At 67.4% G+C, this 11,948-nt stretch overlaps 3 protein-coding genes across 4 annotated transcripts; all 3 read left to right on the top strand.

Moving 5' to 3' along the window:
* Positions 1–347: 347 nt before the first annotated feature.
* Positions 348–4,918, top strand: TBC1D25 (TBC1 domain family member 25). The gene is made up of 7 exons (XM_032207253.1): positions 348–449; positions 883–992; positions 1,278–1,429; positions 1,519–1,646; positions 2,225–2,464; positions 2,938–3,567; positions 3,650–4,918. Exons 1-7 carry the CDS (start codon positions 348–350, stop codon positions 4,916–4,918), a joined length of 2,631 nt encoding a protein of 876 aa, XP_032063144.1.
* A 2,090-nt stretch (positions 4,919–7,008) lies between these two features.
* On the top strand, positions 7,009–10,667 carry LOC116501663 (wiskott-Aldrich syndrome protein-like; the record flags this gene model as incomplete). The annotated part of the gene is given in 11 exon segments (XM_032207252.1): positions 7,009–7,110; positions 7,495–7,641; positions 8,163–8,249; positions 8,931–9,027; positions 9,149–9,187; positions 9,281–9,331; positions 9,423–9,579; positions 9,656–9,698; positions 9,811–9,976; positions 10,386–10,426; positions 10,428–10,667. Coding segments are annotated over 11 exon segments (1,170 nt in total), but the record flags the coding sequence as incomplete, so codon positions are not given.
* A 4-nt stretch (positions 10,668–10,671) lies between these two features.
* LOC116501669 (wiskott-Aldrich syndrome protein-like) lies at positions 10,672–11,812 on the top strand. 2 transcript variants are annotated; one of them, XR_004254476.1, is made up of 3 exons: positions 10,672–10,739; positions 11,175–11,280; positions 11,394–11,812. XR_004254476.1 is itself a non-coding variant. In XM_032207259.1 (2 exons), the coding sequence occupies exons 1-2, from the start codon at positions 11,091–11,093 to the stop codon at positions 11,441–11,443; spliced, it is 240 nt and encodes a 79-aa protein (XP_032063150.1). In that variant the 5' UTR covers positions 11,044–11,090; the 3' UTR covers positions 11,444–11,812. The 2 variants fall into 2 exon arrangements, 1 of the variants encoding a protein (XP_032063150.1); XM_032207259.1 differs by lacking the exon at positions 10,672–10,739 and having other exon boundaries at positions 11,044–11,280.
* Positions 11,813–11,948: the final 136 nt, after the last annotated feature.

Below are 11,948 nucleotides of genomic sequence, written 5' to 3'. Positions count from 1 at the left end.
AGCTCGGGGAGAGGCCCGGCCTGCGCGCTGACGTCACGCGCCGCCCGCCCGCCGTCTCCACGGCGACTCGGCCCCGCCCCGTGACGTCACATCCGCCCGGTGACCCGGATGTTGTTGCCGCCGCGGCTGCGGCCGCCGGACGGGGACGATCGCGGCTCCGCTCCGCGCCCCCCCCTCGCCCCCCCCCCCATCAGCTCTGCTCCGGGCCGCGCCGTGACGTCATCGCGGTGACGTAACGCTCCCCCTCGCGCCCCCCTCACCTCCCCCTTCTCCCCCTCCCCTCTCCTCCCCTCTCGGGCCCCGCCCGTTCTGCACCTGCGCGGAGCCGCCCCGGCCCTCCCCCGCCCATGGCGGCCGCGGGGGGCGGGGCCAGCCCGGGGGGCGGGGCTTGCCCGGGAGGCGGGGCCGCGCTGGAGGAGGAGTGCGAGGTGGTGCGCGTGCGCGTCAAGGTGAGGGGCGGGGTTTCGGGCGTGGGCGGGGCTTGGTGGGCGGGGCGTTGGTGGAAGGCGGGCGGTTGCCGTGGCAACGCGGGGTGGGCGGGCTTTAGGGGCTGGGTGGGGTTTCGTGGGGGCGTGGTCACGTTAAGTGGGCGGGGCTTGGGCATTAGGCGGAGGGAGGGGGCACGCGCGGTTGCCATGGCAACGATGGATGGGCGTGGCTTCGGTGTTGGGCGGGGGGCGTGGCCGGTTGCCTTGGCAACACGTGGTGGGCGTGGCTTCGGCGTCAGGCGGAGGGAGGGGGCGCGCACGGTTGCCGTGGCAACGCGCCGCCGCCGCCATTTTGAACGGGGTCTGTAAGGGGAGATGGGGGGGGCTGGCGGTTTTGGGGGGATTTCGGGGGCTTTTGGGACTTTCTGGGGGACTTTCCTGACGCTGCCCGCAGAAGCACGAGGGGCTGCTGCCCGCCGAGTTCCGCTCGTTCGCCGTGGACCCGCAGATCACCTCGCTGGACGTCCTGCAGCACATCCTGGCCCGCGCCTTCGACCTGCAGGGGTGAGGGGGGGACCGGGGGGGTCCTGGGGGGGTTGGGGGAGTCTTGGGGAAGCTGAACGGGTCCTGGGGGAGGTCCTGAGGAGGTTGGGAGGATTAAAGGGGGGGTTCTGGGTGCTTGGGGGGGGCCGTGTGGGGGGGTCCTGGTGCTTGGGGGGGGGGGTTCTTGAGGCTGGGGGGGGCTTTAAGGGGGGCTGGGCGGGCTTGGAGGGGCCTGGGGCAGCCTCTAAATGGGAGAGGGGAGCTGGGGGGCTTGGGGGGGTCCCTATTAATTTGTGCCCCCCCCAGGAAGAAGAGCTTCTCGCTGAGCTTCGCGGTGCGCGACGCCCAGGGCCAGGAGAGCTTCGTGCCCCTGCTGAGCGACGGGGACCTGGCGGCCGCCTTCGCCCGCGCCCGCCCCGCGCTGCGCCTGCGCCTCGACGTGCGCCCCCCCGCTGACAGTGAGGCCTCTTTTTGGGGGGGTTCCGGGGGGTTCCGAGGGGTCCCGACCCCCCCCCGGCACCCCCCTGACCCCTGTGTCCCCCCCCAGGCCCGCTGCTGGAGGACTGGGACATCATCAGCCCCCGCGAGGTGGCGGCGGCCGAGCCCCCCCCGGCCCCCGAGCGCCGCTCGCTGCTGGCGGCCGCGCTGCCCTTCACGCAGGCGCTGCTGGCGCAGGTGAGGGCGGCCTCCCAGCGCCTCCCAGTTTGCCCCAGTTGCCCCCAGTTCATCCCCAGGGCCCCCCCAGGTACCCCAGCTATTCCCCACTCCCCCCCCAGTTAGACCCAGTTACCCCCAGTTATCTCTAGTGCTCCCCTGGTGTCTCCAAGTTAGCTCCAGTTACCCCCAGTTACCCCCAGTTCATCCCCAGTGCCCCCTAGGTACCCCCAGCTATTCCCCAATGCCTCCCAATTAACCCCAGTTATCCCCAGTGTTCCCCAGTTACCCCCAGTTATCCCCCACTGCACCTGTAGTACCTCCCAGTTAGCCCCAGGTACCCTTAGACACCCCCAGGTACCCCCCAGTTATTCCCCTGTTCATCCCCAGTTACTCCCAGTTACCCCCCAGTGCCTCTCAATCTCCCCAGCCCACTCCCAGCTCCCCCCAACCCCCCCTAGTCCCCTCCCAGTGCCCCCAGTCCCCTTTCAGAGTCTCCCAGTCCCCTCCCAGTGCCCCCAGTTTCCTTTCAGACCCTCCCAGTCCCCTCCCAGTCCCCCCCCCAAACCCCCCCCACCAACCTCTCTTCCCCCCCTCAGGTCGGCCGGACCCTGGCCCGCGCCCAGGCAGCCCTGCAGTGGCCCGAAGCCCCCCCGGCTTCCTCCTCCTCCTCTTCCTCGCCTTCCTCCTCCTCCTCGCCCCCCCTGGCGCCCCCCCCCTGCGCCCCACTGAGCGACGCCGACCTGCGCAGCTACCTGGGCCCGGGGGGGCACCTCCTGCGCCCCCAGGAGCTGCGGCTCCACGTCTACCACGGCGGCGTCGAGCCCGGGCTGCGCAAGGTGGGGCCCCCAAATCCCCCCCCAGGACCCCCCCGAGACCCCTGGGCCCCCCCCACCATTTTATTTCCCTCCTGAAACCTTTTCCCTCTGGTGATCCCCCCACGGGGTTATTGTACCCACCTGGTGACCCCAAGTCACCCCCAAGACCTCGCTAATCCCCCCCAGAGCCCCCTGGTGACTCCCCACGTTATTATTCCCCCCCCCCCCGTGTTATTATTTCCCTCCCCATGGTGTTATTTCCCCTCTTGAGACCCCCCCATGACGTTATTTTCCCCCTGAGACCCTCGGTGACCCCAAATCACCCCCAGAACCACATCAACCCCCCCGGCTCCCCCCCCGGCGCCCCCAAATCCCCCCCAGATCACGCCCAGAACCACATCAACCCCCCTGGCTCCCCCCCTGGCGCCCCCAAATCCCCCCCAGCACCTCTCTCTCCCCCTCAGCACCCCCCCCCCGTTATTCTCCCCCCCCAGGTGGTGTGGCGTTACCTCCTCAACGTCTTCCCGGCCGGGCTGTCTGGCCAGGAGCGCTTGGCCCACCTCCGCCTGAAGGCCTCGCAGTACAACACCCTCAAGTCCCTGCTGGCCGCCCGCGCCCCCCCGGCCGAGCTGGCGCTGGTGGGGGCGGCGGTGCGGAAGGACGTGGTGCGCACCGACCGGGGGCACCCCTATTTCGGGGGGCCCGAGGAGGGGCACCCCCACCTGGCCGCCCTGCAGGCCCTGCTCACCACCTTCGCCCTGGGCCACCCGCGCCTCTCCTACTGCCAGGGCATGTCGGACGTGGCGGCGCCGCTGCTGGCCGTGCTGGACGACGAGGCCCAGGCCTTCCTCTGCTTCTGCTCCCTGATGAGGAGGCTGGCGCCCCGCTTCCGCCCGGGGGGCCGGGGGCTGGCCCGAGCCTTCGCCCACCTCCGCCGGCTGGTGCGCCGCGCCGACCCGCAGTTCTGGGGCTTTTTGGCCGCCCGCGGAGCCCACGATTTGCTGTTCTGCTACCGCTGGCTGCTGCTGGAGCTGAAGCGCGAGTTCGCCTTCGAGGACGCGCTGAGGGTGCTGGAGATCACCTGGAGCTCGCTGCCCCCCGCCCCGCCGCCCCCTCCCGGGGGGGTGCCGCTCCTGGGGGCTCCCCTAAGGGCTCGGAGGGCCGGGAGGGGGGGCGGGGAGAGGAGGGGGATGAGGCCGCGGCCCCCCCCGGAGGAGGAGGAGGAGGGGAGGAGGCGGCGACGCCAACGACGGCTGCAGCGACGTCAACGGGGGTCCCAAGATCTCCGGCGACGTCCAGAAGGACCCCAAAATCTCCAGCGATGTCAAGGAGGGTCCCAAGAGCTCCAGCGAGGTCCAGGAGGACCCCAAAATCTCCCCCAACGTCAAGGAAGGTCCCAAAACCTCCCCCAGTGTCAACGAGGGTCCCAAAACCTCCATCAGCATCCAGGAAGGTCCCAAAATCTCCAGCGACGTCAACAAGGATCCCAAAATCTCCGTCAATGTCAACGAAGATCCCAAAAACTCCGGTGACATCAAGGAAAGCCCCAAAACCTCCAGTGATGTCGACGAGGATCCCAAAACGTCCACTGACGTCAACAAAGGTCCCAAAATCTCCAGTGCCATCCGAGGGGGTCCTGAAACCTCCAGCAACACCAAGGAAATTCCCCAAACCTCCAGTGACGGCGAGGAAGGTCCCAAAACCTCTGTTGATGTCAGTAGGGCTCCCAAAATGCCCGGTGACGCCGACGAAGATCCCAAAACCTCCACTAACATCAAGGAAGGTCCCAAAATCTCCAGTGATGTCAGCCAAGATCCCCAAACCTCCATTAACGTCAAGGAAAGCCCCAAACCCTCCGTTGATGTCAATAGGGCTCCCAAAATGTCTGGTGACGTCAAGGAAGATCCCAAACCCTCCAGTAACGTCCAGGAAACCCCCAAACCCTCCGCTGACCTCCCCGAGCCTCCCAACCCCCCCGCTGCCATCGAGGAGGATCCCGACCCCCCCGGCACCACCACGGAGGCCCCCAACCCTCCCCCGCAGGCCGACGAAGCTCCCCCAGCCCCTCCGGACGACCCCGCCGCCGCCTTGGAGGACCCGTGGGCGGGCGGCTGGGCCTGGGAGCCTTCCTCCTCCTCCTCCTCCTCCTCCTCCTCGTCCTCCTCATCGGAGGAGGACGAGCTGGGCGTGGAGGACGACGGCGCCCCGCTGCCCCCCCCGGCGGAGCTGGGCCAGGGCAACCCGTTCCTGCTGTTCGTGTGCCTGGCCATGCTGCTGGAGCAGCGCGGGGCGCTCATGGCGCGCGGCGGCGACTACAACGAGGTGGCCATGCACTTCCACCGCCTCGTGCGCCGCCACCACCTGCCCCGCGTCCTGCGCCGCGCCAAGGGGCTGTTCGCCAGGTACCTCGAGGGCTGGGGGGGGGCGGAGAGCATGGGGGGGGCCGAAGGGCTGGGGGGGGCCCCGACGCTCTAGGGGGGGCCTGGAACCCGAGGGGGGGCCTGGAACCAGAGGGGGGGGCCTGGAACCAGAGGGGGGGCCTGGAACCAGAGGGGGGGGCCTGGAACTCGAGGGGGGGGCCTGGAACTCGAGGGGGGGGCCTGACACTCTGGGGGGGTGTCCCGACGCTCTAAGGGGGGGCCTGATGCTCTAGGGGGGCACCCAGAACTCAAGGGGGGGCCCTGAAAGTCTGGGGGGGCCCCCGAAAATCTACGGGGGGGCCCGACGCTCTGAGGGGGGCCCAATGCTCTGGGGGGGGGTCCCGGAACTCGAGGGGGGACCCCAGAGGGGGAGAAAAGGCTCTGGGGGGGAGGAGCCGCCTGGGGCCGGGGGTTTGGGGGGTGGGGAGGGGTCCCCAGGGGGCTGGGGGGTGGGGGGGGTTATGGGGGGGTGAACACCCAGTATGGCCCAGCAGGGCCCAGTGTGGCGCAGGGGGGTGGGCGAGTGCTTGGTAGGGGGCTGTATGGCCCAGTACAGCCCAGTACGGCCCAGTACAGCCCAGTACGGCCCAGTATGGCTCAATATGGCCCAGTATGGCCAACACAGCCCAGTGTAACCCAATACAGCCCAGTACGGCCCAGTATAGTCCAATATGGCCCAGTGTAGTCCTGTATAGCCCAATATGGCCCAGTACAGCCCAGTATGACCCAGTATAGCCCAGTGCGGCCCTGTATGGCACAATATGGCCCAGTACAGCCCAGTATGGCCCAGTACAGCCCAGTATGACCCAGTGCCTCCCCCGCGGACACCCCAGTATAAACCAGTACGAAGCACTATAGCAGCCCAGCTGGGAACTCCTGCGCCTCCATCACCCCGGGCCGGACCAGTTTGGACTGGGAAAGGGGCCAGGACCCAACTGGGAGCCCCGCACATGCTGCGCCCGGAGTCGGACCAGTATGGACCAGTATGGACCAGTATGAGATCCCAACTGGGATCGCTGCGTCGGCACAGCCAGAACTACCCCAGTGCCAACCAGTATGGACCAGTACAGCACTCAACTGGGGACTCTTCACCCACGTGGCCTTGCGTCCTCCCAGTACGGACCAGTACAGACCAGTATGGACCAGTACAGCATCATGCCCAGGATTTATTTCTTCACCCGCGTGGCCTTGTCCTCCCAGTATGGACCAGTATGGACCAGTAGGGTGCCCCAGCTGGGATCTCATTGCACAAACGGGTTCTCCCAGTACGGACCAGTACAGACCTTCCCCTCCCTACCCCCTTATTTATTGCCCCCCCCCCCCCCCCCCCGGGCGCGCGAGGCCGCGAATAAACCTGATGCCCACAACCAGTCTGCAGCCTCCCAGTATGGACTGGGAGGGTTCCAGTGGGACTGGGGCTTGGGATCAGCCTCCCAGTTCCTACTGGGAAGGGGTGTGGGGCTCCCAGTTTGCACTGGTCATCTCCCAGTATAGACTGGGAGCGGGTACGGAGATCACAGCCTGTACTGGAAGGGGAGAGTTGTTTCCAGTTGGTCCCAGTCTGTCCCAGTTGGTCCCAATCCCTCCCAGGAGCCTCCCAGCCCTCCCAGTCCCCCCAGTTCCCCCTCCCAGTTCTCCCAGTCCCTCCCAATTCCTCCCAGCTCCTCCCAGTTCCGTCCCTGTGTCTGCCTGCGCTTGCAGACAGGCCTCTTCCAGTTGCTCCCTGTTGCTCCCAGTCGCTCCCAGTTGGCGCCAGTCCCTCCAAAGAGTCTCCCAGTCCCCCCAGCTCCCCCATTTCCTCCTCCCAGTTCCCCCAGTCCCTCCCAGTTCCTCCCAGTTCCATCCCTGTTTCCGCCTGCGCTTGCAGACAGGCCTCTCCCAGTGTCTCCCAGTTGCTCCCAGATGGCCCCAGTCCCTCCCAGCCTCCCCAGCCCCCCCAGTTCCCCCTCCCAGTTCCTCCCAGTTGCCCCAGTTCCCCCTCCCAGCCCGGAGGTGACGTCCCCCCCAGGGGCCCTGGGCGCTTCCGGGTGGAAGGGGCCTCGAGGAGGGCCCTGGGTGCTGGGGGGGGGCAGCACCCAAGGGTGGGGGGGGGCACCCAGCCGCAGCAGGGACCCAGGGCTCGGTTTTTTTTGGAGGGGGCACAAAATGAGCCGGGGGGGGGCAGGGGGGGCGGAGAACGTCCCCTCGGGGCTGCTGCAGCAGCAGGAGAACCTGCGGCTCTTCGAGCTGCTGGGCCGGAAATGTGTGGTGAGGGGGGGGGGGGCAAAAAGGGGGGGCGGGAGGGGCATGGTGGGGTCATGGGGGGGTGAGGGGGGTCGTGGGGGGGTGATGGGGGGGGATGGGATGAGAATGGGGGGGGTTGGGGGGGTGAGGGGGTTTGGAGGGGGCATGGGGGGTCGTGGGGGGGGAATGGGGGCAATGAGGGGGGATGATGGGGGTCGTGGGGGGGTCGTGGGGGGGATGGGGGGACATGGGGGGGTTATGGGGGTCCTGGGGGGGGTTAAAGGGGTGTTGGGGGGGGTAAAGGGGGACTGGGAGGGGTTATGGGGTCTGGGGGGGGGTTATGGGGTTTCTGGGGTCCTGGGGGAGTCGGGGGGGGTGTCCTCATTCCCCCCCTGCCCCCCCCCCCAGACGCTGGCGACGGCGGTGGTGCAGCTGGTGGTGGCCGAGCCGGGGGGGGGCGCGGGGGGGGCCTGGACCAAGCGGGGCTGTGGGGTCGCCTGCCTGGTGCGGGACAGCCCCCGGCGCTCCTACTTCATCCGCCTCTACGGCATGCCCGTGAGTGGGGGGGAAGGGGGCGGGGGGGCGATATGGGGTCGGGGGGGTGTTATGGGGTCAGGGGGGTCATATGGGGTCAAGGGGGTCTTATGGGGTCAAAGGGGTGGGGGCATTTGGGAGCGGGGGGCAATATGGGGTTGGGGGGGTGAGGGGGGGGTGATTTTTGGGGGAGGTGGGGGTCCTGTTCTGGTGTTCCCATTTTGGGATTCCTTTTTTGGGGTCCCCATTTTAGGGTTCCCATATTGCGGTTCCCATTTTAGGGTCCCTTTTTGGGGGGTTCCATTTTGGGTTCCCCATTTTGGGGTCCCCATTTCGGGGTCCCCATTTTGGGCTTCCCATTTTGTGGTCCCTTTTTGGGGTTCCCATTTTGGGGTTCCCATTTCGGGGTCCCCATTTTGGGGTCCCCATTTTGGGGTCCCCATTTTGGGCTTCCCATTTTGTGGTCCCTTTTTGGGGTTCCCATTTCGGGGTTCCCATTTCGGGGTCCCCATTTTGGGGTCCCCCTTGGGGTCCCGTTGCAGGCCGGCCGCCTGCTGTGGGAGCAGGAGCTGCAGGCGCAGATGGGCTACGAGGCCCCCGCCCCCTTCTTCCACACCTTCTGCTGTGAGGTGGGCGGGGCCTGGGGGGCGTGGTCTGGGGGTGGGCGGGGGCTGGGAGGGAGGGGGTGGGGCCTGGGAGTGGGTGGGCGGGACTAAGGACTGAGTGGGTGGGGCTAAATGGCTGTGGGTGGGGCTAAGGGGGTGTGGGAGGGCCTAAAGGTGTTTGGGTGGAGCAGGTGGGAGGGGCTAAAGGCACGTGGGAGGGGCTAAATGTGTTTAGTGTGGCCAGTGGGAGGGGCTAAATGCATGTGGGAGGGGCTAAATGTTTATGGGAGGGGCTAATAGCCTATGGGAGAGGGTAATGGCACGTGGGTGGGGCTGAATGCATGTGGGTGGGGCCAGTGGGAGGGGCTAAGAGCATGTGGGCGGGGCAAAATGCAACTGGGAGGGGCGAAAGGTGTTTTGGTGGGGCCAGTGGGATGGGCTAAAAGTCTTGTGGGGGGGCTACGTGACAGTGGGAGGGGCTAAGTGCAAGTGGGAGGGGCTAGGAGCCGGTGGGCGGGGCTAATGGCATGTGGGTGTGGCTAAATGCGTTTGGGTCTGGCATGTGGGAGGGGCTAAGACCCTGGGGCTGCTGTAGGTGCATGGGGGGGGTCTATGGGAAAGTGGGCGGGGCCTTTGCTTTTGTGGGCGTGGCCTGCGGTGGTGGGCGTGCCCGCGGGCGGTTCCGAGCGCTGATTGGCTGCCCAGGAGGGCCGGGCGGGGCTGAACTTCGCGGATGAGGCCGAGGCGGCCGCCTTCGAGGAGCGGGTCCAGGAGCGGCTGCGGCGGCGCCAGCAGCGGGCGGGTGAGCTGGGAGGGGGGGGACACGGGGGGGACACCCCCACATTGCCCCCCCACACACACTGTGACCCCCTGGGGCACCCCCCCTCACTGCCCCCCCTCTTTTTTTCCTCCCTCCCCCCCAGAAAAACGACAGCTCCCGCCCCCGCCACCCCCCGGCGATGGTGAGTGCACACTCGGAGGGGGGGGGGGAGGGCAGGATTTTTTGGGTGGGGGAGGCCAGAATTTTTTTTGAGCCCCCCCTCCACGTTCCACAGAGCGCCGTGGGAGCCTACCCCGGCCCCCCCCGGCCCCCATGGAGAGCAGCGGTGAGTGCAGCCCCCTATTGGGGGGGTCCATCCCCTCTTGGGGGGGGGCCACGCCCTTTGAGGACCCCCCCCTATTTTCCCCCCCCCCCAGCCCCCCCGCTGCCTGCCGTGCCCATCGCCAACCCGGACATCACGGCGTCGCGCTACCGGGGGCTCCCCGCCAGCGGCCCCCCCGGGGGCACGGGCGAGCGCAAGAAGGGGCGCAAGAAGCTCTCCAAGGCCGACATCGGGGCGCCCTCCGGCTTCAAGTGAGACGGGGGGGGCACGGGGGGGGGCTCGGAGGGGTCAGGGGGGCAGCCCCTCACCCCCCCGTTTGCCCCCCAGGCATGTCGGTCACATCGGCTGGGACCCCAACAACGGCTTTGACGTACGTGCGCTATGGGCACCCGTGGGTGCCGTAACCCCCCCAGTATGGGTGCTGTGCCCCCCCCATAGGTGCTGCGCCCCCCCCATGGGTGCTGTGCCCCCCCCCCTTCCAGATGGCGGCGCTGGACCCCGACCTGCGGGCGCTGTTCTCGCGGGCGGGCATCAGCGAGGCGCAGCTGGCGGACGCCGAGACCTCGAGGCTCATCTACGACTTCATCCAGGGCCAGGGCGGGCTGCAGGCTGTCAAGGAGGAGATGAGGCGCCAGGGTGAGCACCCCAGCACCCATGGGTGCTCCCCTGGGGTGCCTAGGGGGGGCCCACGGGTGGCTATGGGTGGTTATGGGTGCCCCCTGGATGCCTGTGGGTGCCCCTCTGGTGCCTACAGGGGCCTATGGGTGCCCCCAGGTGCCTAGGAGAACCCCACGGGCACCTATAGGTGCCCCATGGGTGCCCCCTTTGGTGCCTATGGGTTGACCCCAGATGCTTGGGGGTGCCTACGGTTGCCTATGGGTGCCCCTAGACCTGTCTATGGGTGCTTATGGGTGCCCACTGGGTGCCTATGAGAGCCCCACAGGCACCTATGGGTGCCCCTCAGGTGCCTATGGGTGCCCCTATGGGTGCCCCAGGGGCCACGCCCCCCCCTGCTCTCATTAAGCCCCCAATTAACACCCTCTCCCCCCCCCCACAGGTCCCCCGCCCCCACCGCCGGCCCGGGGGGGCACGCCGCCCTCACCGCCCCCCCCTCCCCCCCCCCGCCGGCCCCCCCCGGGGCCGTTCGGGGCCGCTGCCCCCCCCTCCCCCACCGGGGGGGCCGCCGCCCCCTCCCCGCGGGGGGCCTGGCCTGGCCCCGCCCCCTCGCCCGGCGGCCCCGCCCCCGGCTCGAGGCCCCGCCCCTCCGGGCGGTGCGGCCCCGCCCCCTCCGCCCCCTCCTCCCCCGCCCCCGCCCCCCTCCGGCGGAGGAGGCCCCGCCTCCCCGGCGGCCCCGCCCCCTTCGCGGGGCGCGCTCCTGGACCAGATCCGGCAGGGCGTGACCCTCAACAAGGTCAGCGCGACACGTGACGCGGGGGGCACGTGGAGGATGGGAGGGGTCACGTGGAGGGGGAGTCACGTGGAGGGGGGGAAATAAGGGGTTACGGGGGGGGGGAGGGGGAGGAATGGGGAGGGCCTGGGGGGTTATGGGGGGGCTTTTAAGGGATGGGGGGTCCTGGAGGGGCTTTGGGGGGGCTTTGAAGGGTTGGGGGGTCCTGAAGGGTTATGGGGGTTCCTGAGGGGTTATGGGGGGTCCTGTGGGGTTGTAGAGGGGTCCTGGGGGGTCTTAGGGTGCTCTGCAGGGTTTTGGGGGGACTCTGAATAGTTGGGGGGGGGCTCCCACGAGCCTGTGGGGCTGGTTCGAATGAAGGAGGGGGGTTCCATGAGGTGGGGGCCGCACCGTGCCCCCCCCTCACCCCCATTCCATCCCGTGAACCCCCCCCCCCAGACCCCCGAATCCTCCGAGAGCAGCGGCGGGGGCAGCTCCGGGGGGGGCCTGGTGGGGGCCCTGATGGACGTGATGCAGAAGCGCAGCCGCGTCATCCACTCCTCGGGTGAGCTGGGGGGGGCTTTTATTTGGGGGGGGGGGGCACCTTGAGACCCCCCCCAACCCTAAATCCCCCCCCGACCCCAAATTCCCCCCCCTTGTCCCCCCCTTTCCCCACAGACGAAGGTGGCGACGAGGACGACGAGGACGACGACGAGTGGGATGATTGAGCCCCGCCCCCCGCCCACCCCAATTAATGCTTCCCGCAGCAATTAGTGCCAAGAAGAAGGTCCTGCAGCAATTAGCACTAATTGGCGGTGGTTATTAATTCATTAATAACCCCCCCTTCCCCGCCACAGGCTTTTACCTCACAGCAACGCGAATAAACGAGGCAGTACCCAAACAAATGGTGGTGGGAGATTAATTATTGATAATTATGAGATGGATTATTGTGAATTAACAGCGTGCCCTGCTAAATTTGGTAGTGGATGGATTTTACTATTAATTAATTATGCTAATTGTTAGGATTTTAATGAGCTCAGCCCCACCAATGTGAATAAATGTGGCAATACCCAAGGGAATGGCAGCGGGAGATGAATTACTGTTAATTAGGAGATTAATTACTGTTAATTAGGTAATTAATCATTACCTAATTAATTAATTATAATAAATTTCATGTTAATTATTGGTAATTAAGAGCATGTGCTGCTAAATTCAGTTATGGATGGTTAGTAT

The sequence above is a fragment of the Aythya fuligula genome, unplaced genomic scaffold (genome assembly GCF_009819795.1).
Source record: "Aythya fuligula isolate bAytFul2 unplaced genomic scaffold, bAytFul2.pri scaffold_63_arrow_ctg1, whole genome shotgun sequence".
Lineage (NCBI taxonomy): Eukaryota > Metazoa > Chordata > Aves > Anseriformes > Anatidae > Aythya > Aythya fuligula.
This window is presented reverse-complemented; position numbering and strand designations above follow the sequence as displayed.